The following is a 19,271-nucleotide window of genomic DNA, read 5'->3' as shown; positions in this document are numbered from 1 at the left end:
CTATTCAATAAATGGTGCTGGGAAACTTGGATAGACATATGCAAAATAATGAAGCTGGACCACCTTCTTACACCATATACAAAAATAAATTCAAAATGGGTTAAAGACTTAAATGTAAGATCTGAAACCATAAAATACCTAGAAGAAAATATAGGAAGAAACTTCACAGATATTACCCGGAGTAAGATTTTTACTGATATATCCCCTCATGCGAGGGAAGTAAGAGAAAAAATAAACATGTGGGATTACATGAAACTAAAAATATTTTTCACAGCAAAGGAAACCATCAATAAAACAAAGAGGGATCCTACTGAATGGGAAAAGATATTTGCCAATGATATATCTGATAAGGGGTTCATATCACAAATCTATAAAAAACTCACTCAACTCAACTCCAAAAAACAAACAACCCAATTAAAAAATGGGCAGAGTACATGAAGACACATTTTTCTAAAAAGGACATACAGATGACAAACAGACATCTGAAGAAATGCTTAACCTCACTAACCATCAGAGAAATGCAAATAAAAACCACAATTAGATAGCACCTCACCCCATCAAAATGGCTATCATCAATAAATCAACAAACAACAAGTGCTGGTGCGGATGTGGAGAAAACGGAACACTTGTGCACTGTTGGTGGGATTGCAGATTGGTGCAACCACTATGGAAAACTTTATGAAGGTATCTCAAAAATCTGAAAATGGAACTACGTTATATGATCCAGTAATTCCAGTCCTAGTTATCTATCCGGAGAAATCCAAAACTCCAATTCAAAAATCTTTATGCACTCCTATGTTTATTGCAGCACTATACACAATAGCCAAGACATGGAAACAACCGAAATGCCCATCGGTAGATGACTGGATTAAGAAAGTGTGGTACATTTATACAATAGAGTATTACGCAGCCATAAAGAAGAAAGAAATCTTATCATTTGCAACAACATGGATGGATCTAGAGAACATTATTTTAAGTGAAATAAGTCAGAAAGAGAAAAACAAGTACCATATGATCTCACTTATATGCAGAATCTAAAGAAAAGAATAAGTGAATGAACTAATCAGAAACAGTTTTGGGGACAAAAAGGAAAAAACCGAGAGTTATTAGATGGGCGGGGGTGGAGGTGGGGATAAGGGGAAAGGTGAAGGGATTAGGAAGCAGCTGGTAACCACAAGATGGCCTCAGGGTTTTTGAAAATTAATTTGGGGACCGTATTCAATAATGTAAAGATTTTGTTGGGTATCCGATGGACATTTGTCCTATTTGGGAGACCAACTCAGGGATACTGTGGATGCCTGATCATGGCTCTGTACACCAGAAGCTAAACAATAGTGAATGCCAACTATAATTTTATATATATAATGTGATGGCTCGGTACGAGGTCGGAGGGATAGTGGATGGGGGGAGGGAGGTTCACAGTGTGAGGGATATAAATGATGAACGTCTAAGTATTACCTTGTCTTGTACACCTGAAACTAATAAATTAAAAAAAAAAGAAAAAAAGAAAAGAATAAGTGAATGAACTAATCAGAAACAGTTTTGGAGACAAAGAGGAAAAACTGAGGGTTGCTAGATGGGGGGGGGGTGGGGATAAGGGGGAAGGTGAGGGGATTAGAAAACAGGTAGTAACCACAAGATGGCCGTGGGGTTTTGAAAATTAATTTGGGGAACGTAATCAATAATGTTGTAAAGATTTTGTAGAGTATCTGATGGACACGTGTCCCATTTGGGAGACCACCTCAGGGATGATTTAGATGCCTGATCACTGCACTGTACACCTGAAGCTGAACAATGAGTGCCAACTGCAATTTTATATATATATATATATATATATATATATATATATATATATATATATATATATACATATATGCATGTATATACTTACAAGAAGTGGAGTACAGCATTAGGAATAGAAACAGTGGAAATGTAATGGCTCGGTGCAATGTCGTAGGGTTAGTGGATGGGCAGAGGGGTGTCCACACAGTGTGAGGAATATAAATGATAAAACGTCTAAGTATTAGTTTGTCTTGTGCACCTGAAACTAATTAAAAAATTGATTAATTAATTAATTTTAAAAATATTTGAGCCAATAGATAGAAATCTTGCAAGAAGTTTTGCTATTTATAGAAGCAGAAAAATGGGATAGTAGGTAGAGAGGTAAGTGAGATCAAGAGCTTTTTTTAATTTTAAGATAGGACTATCTCCAGTAGAGACAGAAAATTTGATTATACAGGAATGGGAGGAGAATTGTTTGAGAGATGTTCTAGAATCAGCGAAGGAAGGGGAGCTGGCATACAAGTGGAGAGGTTCCCCTTAAATAGGAGCAGGGCAGTTTTTAATAACAGAAGGGAAGCTAGATTAATGTGTACACAGGCACAGATAGTTGACTAGATCTGATTAGAGCTTGTAGAAGTTCTCTTCTGGTTGCTTTTATTTTCTTTCTGAGGTAGGAAGCAGAGTCATCCTCTGGCATGATACTGGGAGAAGAGATCTAGAAGGAATGGGGAATGAATGGACCAAGGAAATGTGGTAGACTTGCCAGACAGCAGTAGGGGCCTACTTAAAGTTAGTGGTCACACATTTAAAATGAGACATCAGGATGGTTATATGTTTTTAATCAATCACATTCAGCTACTGATATACAATAACAATTTTTAATTTAATTTAATTGCTATGGAACGTCAAAGGGAAAAGTCAAAAGGAAAGCTTCACCAAGAAAGTAACATTTTGGGGTAGCCGGGTGACTCAGTTGGTTAGAGCACAAGCTCTGAACAACAGAGTTGCGGGTTTGATTACCACATCAACCAGTGAGCTTCGCCCTCCACAACTAGATTTAAGACAACAATCTGCCGCTGAGCTGCCAGAGGCTCAATTGGTTAGAGCTCAAGCTCTCAACAACAAGGTTGCCGGTTCAATTCCTGCATGGGATGGTGGGCTGCGCCTAGTGGAACTAAAGAATGCAAACGGCGACTGTACATGGAGCTGAGCTGAGCCCTCCACAACTAGATTGAAGGGCAATGACTTGGAGCCGATGGGCCCTGGAGAAACACGCTGTTACCCAATATTCCCCAATAAAATTTATGTTAAAAAAAGAAAGTAACATTTAAACTGGCTTCTGAAGAATATGATGGAGTTTGGTGTCTTGAGAGGAGAGCTAAAGACATTCCAGTTAGAGGCAGCAACATATTCAAAGGCCCAGAGGCATGGAAGAACATAGTATGGTTTTTGAAAACATGGAAATCACTGTTGTAGGTTGTGTTCTACTAAAAATACAGTGTAGTGACTGTGCAAAGTTAGACAGGAAGAATGTGTCTTATGGGGTTGTAATAAATGTTAAATGAGTTCACTAAATGTTATTTCTGTACTTTCTTTCAGATGTTCTGAATGCTCAGCAATACAAAGTCCTCATTGGTAACCGGGAGTGGATGATTCGAAATGGTCTTATCATTAATAATGATGTAGATGATTCCATGACTGAACACGAGAATAAAGGTCGAACTGCTGTATTGGTGGCAATTGATGGTAAGGTTTTTCATAAGTACACTATGATTCAATGTCATGATCTCAGTTATTGTTTTATGTGTATTTTTGAAAGTCTTCTAAGCTATGAGTGTTATTTAAACACAGCCTGAATGCAAAGTTAATTACAGTGTATAAGCTTGGTAAATTACGTAGCATTACTAATTTTAAGTGGGCCCTTAGTGCCGTCTGGTAATTCTACCACATTTACCTAGTTCATTCATTCCCCATTCCTTCTAGATCTCTTCTCCCATTCTCATGCCAGAGGATGACTAGGTTTCTGACTTCAGAAAGAAAATAAAAGCAATCAGAAGAGAATGTCTACAAGCTCTACATAATTAGCAATGCATAATTGTTACCAGTTAATTTAGAATTCTCTTGCATTTGCCTGGCTTTATTTTCCTTCCTAGCCTATGTTTTTAAAAAGCTAATCAAGGATTTTTATAAACCTAATAATAACGTAATGTTAAATAATAACAAAGTATAATAATATCCATAATCTTATCCTAACACAATGTCAATTTTAATTGCATATATTCCATTTACTTTTTTTTAAATTAAAGTTTATTGGGGTGACAATTGTTAGTAAAGTTACATAGATTTCAGGTGAACAATTCTGTATTACATCATCTATAAATCCCATGGTGTGTTCACCACCCAGAGTCAGTTCTCCTTCCATCACCATATATTTGATCCTCCTTACCCTCATCTACCACCCCCCTCCCTCCTTACCCTCCGGTAACCACTAAACTATTGTCTATGTCTATGAGTTTTTGTTTCTCATTTGTTTGTCTTGTTCTTTCGTTGTTTTTGGTTTACATACCACATATCAGTGAAATCATACGGTTCTCTGCTTTTTCTACCAATACCATGATGTTTAGATTATTGTAGCCCTGTACTACAAACTAAAGTCAGGGCGTGTGATACCTCCAGTATTGTTCTTTTTTTCTTAAGATTGCTTTGGCTATGCAGGGTCTTTTGTGGTTCCAAACAGATATGATTTTTTGTTTTACTTCTTTAAAAAAAATGCCATTGGGATTTTGATGGGGATTGCATTAAATCTGTATATGGCTTTGGGTAATATGGCCATTTTAACTATGTTGATTCTTCCAATCCATGAGCACGTGGAAAATGTCTTTCCATTTGTGTCTTCTTCAACTTCTTTTTAAAATGTCTTGTAGTTTTCAGCATATAGGCCTTTTACATCCTTGGTTAAGTTTATTCCTAGGTATTTTATTCTTTTTGCTGCAATTGAAAAAGGAATTTCTTTTTGCATTTCCTTTTCTGAGTTTTTATTGTTAGTATATAGGAATCTAATGGACTTTTGTACGTTGCTTTCGTAGCCGGCAACTTTACTGTATTTGTTGATTGTTTCTGATAGCTTTTTGGTGGAGTCTTTAGGGTTTTCTATATATAGCATCATGTCATCTGCAAAGAGTGACAACTTCTTCATTCCCAATTTGCATGCGTTTTATTTCCTTCTCTTGTCTGATTGCTCTGGCCAGGACTTCCAACACTGTTGAAAAGCAGAGGTCATAGGGGGACAGCCCTGTCGTGTTCCTGAACGCAGATCAAAGGGCTTCAGTTTTTCACCATTAATTATATGATTAGCTTAGGGCTTGTCATATATGGCCTTTATTATGTTAAGGTATTTTCCTTCTATACCTATTTTCTTAAGTGTTTTAATCATAAATGGATGTTGCATCGTGTCAGATGTTTTTTCTGCATCAATTGATATAATCATGTGGCTTTTGTCCTTTATTTTGTTTATTTGATGTATCACATTGATGGATTTGCGGATGTTGAACCATCCTTGTGCCCCTGGGGTGAACCCCACTTGGTTGTGATTAATAATCTTTTTAATGCATTGTTGTATTCGATTTACAAGAATTTTGTTTAGGATTTCTGCATCTGTATTCATCAGAAATATTGGTCTGTAGTTCTCTTTTTTTGTGTTGTCCTTACCAGGTTTTGTTAACCGGGCAATGTTGGCCTCATAAAATGAGTTAGGGGGTACTGTCTCGTCTTCAGTTTTTTGGAAGAGTTTGAGGAGGATTAGTATTAGATCCTCTTTGAATGTTTGGTAGAATTCACTGGTGAAGCCATCGGGTCCTGGACTTTTGCTTTTGGTTTTGTTTTCGATGACTGATTAAATTTTGTTACTTGTGATCGGTCTGTTTACATTTTCCAGTTCTTTATGGTTCAGCCTAGGAAGGCTGTATGTTTCTAACAACTTGTACATTTCTTCTAGGTTACTGAATTTGGTGGCATATAGTCCTTCATAGTTTTCTTTGATGATCCTTTGTATTTCTGTGGCATCCGTGATAACTTCCCTGTTTTCATTTCTGATTTTGTTTATTAGTGTCTTCTCTCTTTTTATCTTAGTGATCCTAGCCAAGGGTTTGTTAATTCTGTTAATGTTTTCAAACAACCAGCTCTTTTTCCAATTAATTTATTCTATTGTCTTTTTGTTCTCTGTTTTATTTAGTTCTACTCTGACTTTTATTATTTCCTTTCTTCTTCTGACCTTGGGTTTCATTTGTTCTTCTTTTTCTAGTTCTTTAAGGTGTAACGTGAGTTTATTTATTTGGGATTTTTCTTGTTTCTTGAGATAGGCCTGTAATGATATAAATTTCCCTCTTAAAACTGCTTTCGCTGCATCCCAAAAATTTTGCTGGGTGTATTTTAATTCTCATTTGTTTCTATGTATCTTTTGATCTCTCCTCTAATTTCTTCTTTGACCCAGTCGTTCTTTAAAATATGTTGCTTAATGTCCATGTATTTGTGTTTTTTCTTGCTTTCTTTTTGCAGTTGATATTCAATTTCAAAGCCTTGTGATCAGAGAATGTGCTTGGTATGATTTCAATCTTCCTAAATTTGCTGAGGTTAGTTTTATGTCCCAGTATATGGTGTATCCTTGAGAATGTTCCATGTACACCAGAAAAAAATGTATAGTCCAATGTTTTAGGATGAAATGCTCTATAAATGTCAATTATGTCCATTTCATCTAATGTGTCGTTTAGGGCTTTTATTTCCTTGTTTATTTTCTGTTTGGATGATCTATCCATAGCTGTCAATCATGTATTTAGGTCCCCTAGTATAATTGTGTTTTGGTCAATTTCTCCCTTTAGTTCTGTTAGTAGTTGCTTGTTATATTTCGGTGCTCCCTGATTGGGGGCTTAAATATTGATGACTGTTACGTCTTCTTGTTGTATAGTCTCCTTTACCACTATGAAATGTCCATCTTTGTCTCTTGTTTTCTTTTTCACTCCGAAGTCTGTTTCATGTGATATCAGTATAGCTACACCTGATTTTCTCTGGATACCATTTGCTTGGAATGTCAATTTCCACCCTTTCACTTTGAGTCTTTGTTTGTCCTTGTAGCTGAGATGTGTCTCTTGGAGACAGCATATGGTTGGGTTTAGGTTTTCTTGTTTGTTTGTTTTTTTGTTTAGTGAGTGTGCAATTCAATAAGGAAACATCATTATTTATTTATTTAATTTTTTAAGGGTATAGGACTTTATTGGTGAATAGTGTGTACTTCCAGGACTGTTTTCCAAGTCAAGTTGTTGTCCTTTCAGTCTTAGTTGTGGAGGGTGCTGTTCAGCTTCAAGTTGTTGTCCTTTTGGTCTTAGTTGTGGAGGGCGCAACTCAGCTCCAGGTCCAGTTTGCCATTGCTTGTTGCGGGGAACGCAGCCCACCATCCCTTGTGGGAGTCGAACCGGCAACCTTGTGGTTGAGAGGATGTGCTCCGACCAACTGAGCCATCCAGGAGCTCAGAGGCAGCACAGCTCAAGGTGCTGTTTTCAATCTTAGTTGTAGGGGGCGCTGCCCACCATCTCTTGAGGGATTCGAGGAATTGAACTAGCAACCTTGTGGTTGAGAGCCCACTGGCCTGTGTTGGAATCGAACTAGCAGCCTTCGGAGTTAGGAGCATGGAGCTCTAACCATCTGAGCCATCGGGCCGGCCCTCGATTTAGTTTTTTATCTAGTCTTCTACTCTGTGCCATTTTATTGGTGAGTTCAGTCCATTTACATTTAAGGTGATTATTGATATGTGAGGGTTTCCTATCATTCTATCTTTAGTTTTCTGGTAAGACTGTGTCTCCATTGTTTCTGTGACTTTTTGTTGTTGTGTATTATTTCTGTGTTGTGGTATTCTATGATATTTCCCTTTGTTTCTTCTTTTGTTATAGTATGTATTTCAGTTCTGGATTTTTGTTGAGTTGTTACCCTTCTGTTTGCATATATTCCATTTCTGGTAGATATGTGTATTCAAATCACAGAATTACAATATTAGTACATGTCCTGTTCTTTTTTTTAAACTAAATTTATTGGGGTGACAATGGTTAGTAAAATTACATGAGTTTCTATTGTACATTATTATAATTCCTCATATATATATATATATATATATATATATATATATATATATATATATATATATCTCACATTGTGTGCTCACCACCCAGAAGTCAGTTCTCCTTCCGTCACCATATATTTGACCGCCTTACCCTCTTCTACCACCCTCTCCTCGCTTACCCTCTGGTAACCACTAAACTGTTGTCTGTCTCTTACATAATATACTATCCTTTTTTTTTCTCTCCCGTCTTCCGCCCCCCTCCCCCCAAACTCTGGTTCAAGCCATCTCAGTCTAGTTGTGTAGGACACAGCTCCCTGGCCCATGCTGGTTTTATGAGCCTTGCACTCCGCTCCCCCTGCCTGAGACAGTCAGTCGCCAGTCGTCAGTAAGCCGCTCTCACTGGCTGCTTGATGCTGACGGCGGCACATGGTAGCCCACAGCAGTTCTCAGCAGCCCATGGCAGCTTATACCAACCTCCGCCAACCTCCAGCTGCTCACAGCAGACCAGCTCCAGGGAGAGCTATTGTCACAACCTTATCTGTATAGGGTATAGCTCACTGGCCCATGTGGGAATTGAACCAGCAACCTTAGTGTTAGGAGCTCGGAGCTCCAACCCCCTGAGCCACCGGGCTGGCCCCACATGTACTGTTCTTAAATGGGAGCATTTTATTGTGTGTAAATTTTACCTCATTAAAATTGAATAAAAATTGTACACATACTGTTTTATTTTGCTTTTTGAAAATATAATTTTCCGGGCGTCCTCTTCCTGACTGGTTTTGGTGCCTTAGAGCTGCTGATAGCAAGATGTCTTCAGGAAATGCTAAAATTGGGCACCCTGCCCCCCTCTTCAAAGCTACAGCTGTTATGCCAGATGGTCAGTTCAAAGATATCAGTCTATCTGAGTACAAAGGAAAATATGTTGTGTTCTTCTTTTACCCTCTTGACTTTACCTTTGTGTGCCCCACGGAGCTCATTGCTTTCAGTGATAGGGCAGAAGAATTTAAGAAAGTCAACTGCCAAGTGATTGGTGCCTCTGTGGATTCTCACTTCTGTCACCTGGCATGGATCAATACACCCAAGAAACAAGGAGGACTGGGACCCATGAACATTCCCTTGGTGTTGGACCCCAAGCGCACCATTGCTCAAGACTATGGGGTCTTAAAGGCTGATAAAGGCATCTCGTTCAGAGGCCTCTTTATCATTGATGATAAAGGTATTCTTTGGCAGATCACTGTAAATGACCTTCCTGTCGGCCGCTCTGTGGATGAGACTCTGAGATTAGTTCAGGCCTTCCAGTTCACTGACAAACATGGAGAAGTGTGCCCAGCTGGTTGGAAGCCTGGCAGTGATACCATCAAGCCTGATGTCCAGAAGAGCAAAGAATATTTCTCTAAGCAGAAATGAGTGCTGGGCTAGTGGATAGCCATGGGACAAAACCTCTTGTACTACTGTCATGCTTAAAACACAGTCCTTAGATTTAGCCCAGATGTGGTATGGGATAGACAGGCCTTTATTCCTGTGGAGGAAATGGCCTGAACTTTGCTATGAGACAGACCAATTGATGTGTACAGTAGTGAGGCATCACTTTTGATCTTTTGTAGTTTCTATTAAACTGGAACTGAGAAAAAAATATATGTAATTTTCCAATTTTATTTTATTGCTGCCTAATGTATCAAATTTATACACTGTAATTAACTTAATCATTCCCCTGTTGCAAATTTAAGCTATTCCTAATATTTCATTATTGTAAATAGCACTACAATAAACATCTTTTATGTGTTGTGTTTTGTTAAATCATTTCTTAGAGTAAATGTCTAGCTGTGATATTAATTAGTCAACATTTATAATCCTTGCTAAGTATTGAAGTGGTATCTTACTATGGCCTTTTTAGGTCCAGTAGGAAGCAGAAAATATCATTTGTTTTAAAAATGAAATAACGACTTGCAGTGACTTTTACCCCCAGTATAAAATGCCAGTTTTATCTCCATCCACCCCTTTCATCTTAAAAAAAAGAAAAAAAAAAGTATTAGTTTTTCAGTTAATTTACGTTTAAATTAGCTAAAGTGTTGGCCAATACTTCTCTAAGTAAAGAAAGAGTCTTTTAGTATCCAATAAGGTCTCTTCGTTTTCCTATTCCTACCTTCATTAGTAAACCCTACCTCAGTCTGTAAAATTTTCATAACTAAATATGGATGTTTGTTGCGGGGTTTGTGGCATAAAGTGTTTGTTGGCTTGGAGATGTTTTGGTTTAAGCCAAGCCCTGAACAATTTTACTTCACAAAATTCATTTCTTTTTGAATTTCTTTTTAAATTTTAAGTCAGTATGTTATTCTACTTCTACCACATTCCAAACTCTCTTTTTTTCTGGTGCTCCTATATTAGATGAACTGTGCAGCTTGATAGCTATTGCTGATACAGTGAAGCCTGAAGCAGACCTGGCTGTCCATATTCTGAAATCTATGGGCTTAGAAGTAGTTCTGATGACTGGAGACAACAGCAAAACAGCTAGATCTATTGCTTCTCAGGTAATTGGTTTACTTAGGTGTTGGAGTGGAATATGTGGTGATTTCTAATTCTTCATATACATTTTCTTTCTTGCCTTCAGATGCTAAAAACTTTGTATTATCTATTATTTTCATTATCACTGAGTAGCTATATCTGGTTCCTTAAAGAATTAGCATCCTTTGCAGGAAGGACTTTGGGCTTTGTTTGCTACTGTAATAGGTAAAAAGCTATTTGCTTAGTTTATGAAATGGTTAAGTGATAGCATGCAACAGTTTCTGTCGCTGCTTCCTTTGAAATGTTGCTTGTATTTTTCACCAGTGCTGCCGGGTAAGCCAGATTCATCCTCTCAGGCCTAAAATACAGCAGTAGCTCCATGCACCAACCTGTCTAGTCCATCCTGAACACCACTATGGAACCTTCTTCCAATGCACCACTTGACATATCATTTTTCTGCCCTGACCCCTGCATTTGCCTTATCCTCAAAACTTTATCTTCAAAACTTAGTCTTTTCTACTTTGGAATGCCTTCTCCCCTCTTCAATTAAGTAACACAAGTAAAATACAGAAGGTTATAAATTTAAAAGTTTGTTACCTTCAATTTTCCCAAGTTCCCTGTCCAGTCCTACCCCCTCCCACACACTTTTTCATATGCATGTATGTTCATATACAAATGTATAGTTTGATATTTTCAACATAAATTGGATCATTTTTGTACACATTGTTTAGCAGTTTGCTTTTTTTAATATAACAATATATATGCCTTGGATCTTTGTTCATGTCTGAACATAAAAAATTATTTCATCCTTTCTACACAGCTGCATGAAATTCCATGGTATGGATGTATCATAATTTATTTAACCATTCCTCTAATGATGGGCATTTAGGTTGTTTTGAAAACTTTGTTGTTACAAACAGGGCAGTAATGTGCATCCTTGGACATACTTCTTCTTACATATGTACAAGTTTGTCCAAATATAGTTAGATATGGAGTTGCGGAACCAAATTATGTGTGCACTTTGATAGATGCCACCAAATATCCTCGAAAAAGACAGTACCAATTTACACATTCACCAACAGTGTAGAAAGGAACTTGTTTCTCTCCAGATCCTTACTATCATTGGATAGTATCAGTATTTTAAAATTTGGACATCTGGTGGGTGGACAGTGATGGCTTATTATTGCTGCATTATATTTCAGGTATTCAGTAATATTTCTTGAATTGAGTTTATTTTTCCTCACATAGGTTGGCATCACTAAAGTGTTTGCTGAAGTTCTACCTTCCCACAAGGTTGCTAAGGTGAAGCAACTTCAAGAGGAGGGGAAACAGGTAGCAATGGTTGGAGATGGAATCAATGACTCCCCAGCTCTGGCGATGGCTAATGTTGGAATTGCCATTGGCACAGGCACAGATGTAGCTATTGAAGCGGCCGATGTGGTTTTGATAAAGGTAAGTCCTGTAGCCTGAACTCTGAGGACTCTGAAACTACTCTACATGGTCAGGGGTAGTGTCTTAAAATATACTGAGCTTGACGATTCTGTCTGAATTCCCATGCTACCAGCCATTGAGACTGGGAGAATTTGAGGTGGGAGAATGAGAAGTCTTACTAATTAAATTACTTCCGGACTTTCTCAATCCAGTGAAGCAAGCTTCCAGTGACAAGCTTCTAAAGTGAATAATAAGATTTGGAAACATACTTATAATAAAATTATCTTCAACAAATATTTACTGAGGTTGTTTTAATAGGATTTAATCCCCATACCAGAATAAAACTCTAAAAATATTTTCAGAACCCTGAGAAAAATTCCTGAGAAACATCTTCCAAGGCTGACTCAAATATCTGAGATTTGTAGTTAATTCACATATTACCCTAAGGTACACACATTGCTTCAATGTACACAGTATCAATGTAAAAATTACTAGGTAAGTTAGAGTCTCATTAATATCACAAATATTTCTGTTCTCAGAATGATCTTCTGGATGTAGTGGCAAGTATTGACTTATCAAGGAAGACAGTCAAGAGGATTCGGATAAATTTTGTCTTCGCTCTGATTTATAATCTGGTTGGAATTCCCATAGCTGCTGGTATGTGATTGTTGTTTTTTTTATGTGATTGTTAACTAGTATTGCTTTTTCCTCTGAAGTCATTAGGGATCTATTATGTTGGAAGTTTTAGTCTTCTATGTATTAGTTTTGAGCTCAATTTTTGTATGTAGTCTGCTGGTGTGCTGCAAGGTAATATTAAATCAACAATTTTAATTTTCAGCAATGTTCATTATAGTCTAGAATGGATAAGCATTGTGATAGGTTTATTTTATTTTATATTTTCCTCCAACTTTACGTTTTAAAAAATCTCAAACCTGCATGGACGAGGAAAAAAAGGATGCAATGAAAATCTGTGTACCTTTCAACTAAATCGATTATTATTTTTTAAACTTTATTAAAGTTATTGGGGTGATATTGGTTAATAAAATTATATAGGTTTCAAGTGTACAATTCTGTAATACATCATCTGTATATTGCATTGTGTGTTCATCAATTAATATTTTGCTACATTGCTTTATCTCTTTATATACTCTTACTCACATATATATTTATTTGCTTATTCATTTATTTTTTGCTGAAGAGGGCAAATTTACCTTTAATCTCACTACCCAAACACAGCTGCTGTTAGCGTTTTAGTATATTTCCTTTTGGTATTTTTTACCCTGCATCAGTTTTTGTCTTGTTACATAGTTGTAATTATAGCATATGGAGAATTTTCTGCTCTTCGCTTAACGTTATAGTAGCTCACAGACTCTTTGTTTTAAAGTTTGGGGACAAGATGTGAGAAAGATATTGAATGAAGGAGTATAACCAAAAAAAAAGCAACTTGGAGTTGTTTAATAAGTATCTGATAATCCCCTGTGCCTAGGGGCTTGGTAGGAGTTACCGTTATTTCCCCGAAAATAAGACGTAATGGAAAAATACGCCCTAGCATGATATTTTAGGATGACATCCCCTAAACATAAGCCCTAATTAGTCTTTTGGAGCAAATCTTAATATAAGACCCAGTCTTATTTTCGGGGAAAGACGATAGTAATAACTTAAGAGAAGTGGTTGTCACTTTCTTCTTGTTCTCTCTGGTTTGAGAACCAAAGAAACACATAAAAAAGATATGAGAGCATTTACAAAGTTGTTGATAAATGCACAAATGCTGAGAGGACAAAGAGTAAAAGACTAATCAAAGACTAGAGAGATTAATTCACGGAGCAAGTGATTAAAAAATATATGTGTGTGTGTGTGTGTGTGTGTGTGTATATGATCACTGTAGAAAAAGTAGAAAATAAAGATAAATACATAAAAATTAAAAATATAAGTCTGTCTCATCCCTATCATAGGAGCAAATATGAAAATGTCTGTCAAAACCAAGTGCGCATGAGTTTGTAAAACATGAACTCTCATGCCCTCTTGATGGGATTGTGATCTGGTATAGCCACTTTGAAGAGCAACTGAGGAATCTTCACCTAAAGTTGAAGATGTGCCCATGATGTAACACAGCAGCTTCACCTCTAGCTATGTACCCAAGAGTAATTCTCTGACATGTGCCCAGGGAGATAGGCATGGGAATGGTCACAGCAGCACTCGGTGAAAATAGACAGCCACATAAATCTCCACCAACAGGAGGATAAATTGCTGAATAAATACCCAACAAAGAAATTATTTGTATAAGCATATTAGGAACATATTGGTGGCCTGTTTCATCCTATATGCTGTAACTAATCCAAACTTGTTTCCTAGGAGTGTTTATGCCCATTGGTTTGGTTTTGCAGCCCTGGATGGGATCTGCTGCAATGGCCGCTTCATCTGTTTCAGTAGTACTTTCTTCTCTCTTACTTAAACTGTAAGTATGATGGCTTGCTCACGTTTGTATTTTATATTCCTTTTATCATCCACAGTCAGTCTTTGTAGGATTTATTCTTGTACCAATCAATGATAAGCCCAACTGTCTTAATAATAAGTGTTAGCTATGTAATTATCACATTATGCAGTCTATACATAGCAAGCACAAGCACTGAGGGGTAAAATTGAGTTCAGTGGCTTAGAGAGGTAGGATTTCGGATCATGTGACTCCACAACAGTTCCTTTTGAGCTGCTTTCCTAGCAGGGGGCCACCTTTGTACATTTCATACCAGGCAAATCTCTTTTCATTTTTGAATGTGACAAGCACCTAGTTCATGTTTGGTTATTTCACATTAGTGTACTTTTGCCTGTGCCCAGTTATAGGAAACCAACTTATGAGAATTACGAACTACTTGCTCGAAGCCAGATGGGACAGAAAAGTCCTTCAGAAATCAGCATTCATGTTGGAATAGATGACACCTCAAGAAATTCTCCTAAACTAGGTTTGCTGGACCGGATTGTCAATTACAGCAGAGCCTCCATAAACTCACTACTGTCTGATAAACGATCCTTAAACAGCGTTGGTACCAGTGAACCTGACAAGCACTCACTCCTGGTGGGAGACTGCAGGGAAGATGACGACACTGCATTGTAACAAGCCACGGAGAGTGCTGCTAGCTCATGTTGTTATGCATTGACACAGCATTCATGATGTCACCTTAGCTTTTCAAAATAGTGCAGAAGGATTTTGCGTTGGTCTCACTCTCTTATGTTCGGGATTCTATTTGAATTACATTTGCCTAATGGCAAAAATACCTTTTTCAGGGCATCAACTCTGAACCTAGCTTTATTTAAAATGAATTTCCAGTATTTTTGTTTTCACTAGCAATAGATTAAGTAGGCCAATGAGGTTTCCAACAAGCCCTACAATTGAAGATTGCTTAACAGCTGGTAAAGTGATAGATGATTTTTTTATTTGACAAAAAAAGAAAGAACTCAAGAGAAGGATAATTTAAAAATTTGAAGATTTGAGAGCATGATCTTGAGATTCTTGAGGCCTTATCCCTGCAAGATTGGGGAACAGTGGCTTTCAAACCACTGTATAAAGCATCTAGTTTTCGAAGGAAAACTGTAGAAACGAATGGTTAAAAAAAAAGTGCCTTATTTATAAGGGGCTTTCTTCCCCCCTTATTCTCCCTGCATCTTTGTCTTTGCAGTTTTGTTTTCTTTTGTATCTTCTTTTGAGTGACATACGTGGTTTTTCATTGATAAAAATAACTGACAGTTTTTCCAATATCTTGTTCCTTTCTTTATCTTGTAGTTCAAAAGACCTTAAAAGTCCATAGGGTTACCTGCCTCCAATGTTTCCATTGTTATAAAAAGTATATCAGATTCTTCCTTCAGGGACTCCGTAGCTTGGTATGAGCTTTCTATTCACTCCTGCCGAGTCCAGCTCTAAGTTGTTCTTAGTGTTGTCTATCAGCCTCAGTCCAGAAACTGAAGATTTTGAGCCTCTTCCACAATTGATTTTTTCAAAGATCAAAGATTTTTTGGAAACCATCTTAAACATATACCAATTATATAAAATTACTTGGATTCACTACATTTGTCCTTTTTTGGAGCAAATATAAGATATTATCTGGTATATATAATTTAATAGATTTTAATTGTCTTTTAGTGTTTTAGGTAATCTCTCAAAATGACTTTAAAATAATGCTGTTACACAAAGCTGCTTTTACCAAAAATAAAATGAATTGTAATACAGAAATGAGAATTTCCCTAGGTTGTGATACGTTTCAGCCAAATCAATACTTTTGTCTAGTTTAAAACATTTGTATTTGCTAGTTAGTGTGGTTGGCAAATTCAGGGGCTTGTTCTCATTGTCATATAAATTTAGACATTTCCCTCTGTGTGCCTGGGAGGTACACTGGCCAGATATCTGGTACTTGTGTCACTATTTAAGTTTCCTTGTTAATTGTAAGATGGATTTCACATGTAGAACATGTAAGTGAAGAGAACTCATAAATGAAATTTCTAATAGTTTGTTCCCATTGCCATACGTAAAGCTGCTAGCATAATGCCTAGCACATAGGGTTTGTATTCAGTAAGTGTTAGTTCTTTTCTCTTCTTGAGTAATACTAAAAATCATTTTTATAGGGCAGAGTCTACAATCAGGTGGGAGTAGAGGATTGGTTTCTTCCCGTCCTACTTCCTCTGTTATCCTTTCATACACACTCACACAAAAAGTTTACAACGTTATTCTATGCTGTCTTTTCAGATTTGGAAAAGATCTCATTTTTAAGTTCAGCTATTTTAAAGAGAGAATGGAAACTTTTGATGAAGGTGCTATTAATCCAGAAAGGCAAACCCATTTTAATGAAATGTGAATGATTTGTATGTCTAAGCTCTTTTTTAGACCAATACCTATACCATGCTTCCAGTTTGAATGTTAATATTTGTTTCTTATTTTAATTCCAGTGGCCCATCATACTATAACTTGTTTCTTCTAGAAGAAACTGCTAATATGACAGGTGTATAATAGACTTTTGAAAAAAGAATCCTCTCTCTCTCTCTCTCTCTCTCTTACTTTTTCTGTCTTTCTCTCTTTGAATCACTTGAACGTAGCCAGTTACTACTTTTATTATCATGTGTGTGTTTGAGTTGTCCTTTTGGCCCCCACATGCCAAGGGACCCATATGTCATAGGATAGTGAGAAGAACAGCCTATAGTCTGGGAAAAGTCATGGATATAACTTCAGCCCTTACTACCATAACAGAAAACATGTTGTTTAGAAAGAATCCGGCTTTAAATATCTGTAGCCATCTTTGAATTCTCTACCACAAGTCTTTTGCAATTCTGAACTCCCATTAGCTTCATAAAGCACCTGTATTCACAGGAGACATATGGAGGAGATCAAAAACATTGCTTTCAGTTAGACACTAGCTTTAAGTAACTAGTTACTAGTGAGAACAAATTTTATAAATGTGTGTGTATGTGTGTATGTCTATTCATATACATACATAAATACACACACAATTATGAACACACATATTACCATATTGAAGGAGCGTAGATTTGCAGTAATCCTCCCTTATCCACAGGGGATACATTTCAAGTTCCCCAGTGGATGTCTGAAACCACGTATAGTACCAAACCCAAAAAATACCATGTTTTTTCCCTATACATACATACCTTTTCACTTAACAGAAGCACTTAATGGTTTCTCTTTGGGATAACCAAATTGTCAGCATCATTACTCTTGTGCTTTGGGGCCATTATTAAGTAAAATAAGGGTTACTTGAAAACAAGCACTTTGATACCTCAATAGTCAATCTGATAACCAAGATGGCTACTAAGTGACTAATAAGCATATATAGCATGGATACACTGGCCAAAGGGATGATTCATGTCCTGAGTGGGTCAGAGCAGGACAGCAGGAGATTACATCATGATACCCAGAATGGCACACAATTTAAAACTTAAGAATTGTCTGTTTCTGGAATTTTCCATGTGATATTTTCGGACCACGGTTGACCATGGATGACTGAAAGGGCAAAGCAAAACCATAGATAAGTAGGGGACTACTGTATATTTGAATTTGATATTTGAGTATTTGAAGTTCTTTATTTGTTGTTTCTTTATCACTATTCTGTATTCACTCAGAACCCATGCCCTCAGTCTGAAGATAACAAAGACGTTTTGATATCCAGTGCAGGTTCAGACTCAACTATGGGGCACCTTTTATCTTAAATATCCAAAGATGCCTTCTGAATTTCAAAGGTTGAAACACAACTAGAGTATTTAGTGTTGTAGTCTAATGAAGTATGGATGTCATTTGTGAAAATAGAAATGTTATTTTTCCTAGTTTAGTATCAACATTTTAGAGTGTTATATTTAATGCCTTGTGAACAAATAATTTTATATTGTGCTTTAACTTTTTAAAAGTTATTTTTTCAGATGTATTCTTTGTTCAGAATGCTAAAATAGCACTGTAGACGAGACATTTCCAAAAATTTAACCGTGCATATCTTTTATGTACACAGCTTAAAATTAAGAATGTATGTTCTTAGAGATTTTTTTCCCCATTACGTGTGGATCTTGCTTTAAAATTATTTTTCTTAATATTTATTTTACTCTATTTTATTTTCTTTGGGTGAGGCATCTGGTTACTGGTTATTTTAATAAAAATAAAAACATTCCCAGAATCACTCCCTTTGGATTTTTGTTTGTTTAGTTCTTACTTTTCTATATTTAAAAATACTATTTTACCAATATAAAATATAGATTCATGCCGAATTATCAGCTATTTTTACACTAATGTTCTGTACTCCCTCTGAAAGTTTATCTGGTATGAGTAACCAGATAAAGCATACAAGCAACAACTCTTATTCTTCAATTAAAAGAGCTTCTGTAATGGCATCAATAATGAATGCCTTTTGTAGCCAAAACCAGGTGTCTCAACCATGTGTTTTCAGTTAAAGAAATGTTTAAACGTTGGTAAGCATTGATTGTTTGCTACCCAAAACAGCAGTGGGTGATTTTGTGCCATAATCATATACTATAGTCAGTATATTCAGTAGTTTGTTTTTCCATAAGCATGTAATTGATCATATTTTGATCTGCCAAGGATGTGCCTTCAACTTTATAATTACAGTGTCATAAAAAAAAATGTTTGTCAGTATCTTATTGTTAAATCATCCAGCTCCTCTATCAGCAGTTACAAACTACCCTGTGTTTTCAGTTTTGGTGTTGTGTGTGTGTGTGTGTGTGTTTTGTTTTCTTTTGTTTCTGATTGTTAATGATGGGGGAGGATTAGAGGCAGCCCCATGCATTCACTAAGAATGGGAGGAAAGATTTCTGTTTTCCTTCTTACTCCACTTGCTGTATCATTTAGTGAGGATGAGAAACAACAAAAGGAATATAATTGTCCTCTTTTCCTTTGTAGTCTCATACATTATTTTTTAAAGATTTTTATTAAAAATATGACTAACATATAATG

General features: G+C 36.5%; 2 protein-coding genes across 2 annotated transcripts in view; both read left to right on the top strand.

Annotated features, from left to right (window-relative positions):
• Positions 1 to 18,932, top strand: part of ATP7A (ATPase copper transporting alpha) — a 132,853-nt gene extending 113,921 nt beyond the window's left edge. Inside the window, exons 18-23 of the mRNA XM_081043611.1 lie at positions 3,382 to 3,528; positions 10,271 to 10,413; positions 11,636 to 11,839; positions 12,358 to 12,475; positions 14,171 to 14,273; positions 14,651 to 18,932. Coding sequence (XP_080899737.1) covers positions 3,382 to 3,528; positions 10,271 to 10,413; positions 11,636 to 11,839; positions 12,358 to 12,475; positions 14,171 to 14,273; positions 14,651 to 14,927 — 992 coding nt within the window. The 3' untranslated portion in view covers positions 14,928 to 18,932. The remainder of the gene's footprint in view (positions 1 to 3,381; positions 3,529 to 10,270; positions 10,414 to 11,635; positions 11,840 to 12,357; positions 12,476 to 14,170; positions 14,274 to 14,650) is intronic.
• LOC308495426 (peroxiredoxin-1-like) lies at positions 8,682 to 9,886 on the top strand. The gene has a single exon (XM_081043612.1). The coding sequence runs from the start codon at positions 8,693 to 8,695 to the stop codon at positions 9,290 to 9,292; it is 600 nt and encodes a 199-aa protein (XP_080899738.1). The 5' UTR covers positions 8,682 to 8,692; the 3' UTR covers positions 9,293 to 9,886.
• Positions 18,933 to 19,271: the final 339 nt, after the last annotated feature.

The sequence above is a fragment of the Rhinolophus hipposideros genome, assembly GCF_964194185.1.
Source record: "Rhinolophus hipposideros genome assembly, chromosome: X".
Lineage (NCBI taxonomy): Eukaryota > Metazoa > Chordata > Mammalia > Chiroptera > Rhinolophidae > Rhinolophus > Rhinolophus hipposideros.
The sequence above is the reverse complement of the archived record's forward strand: the minus strand, read 5'-3'. Positions and strand labels throughout refer to the sequence as shown.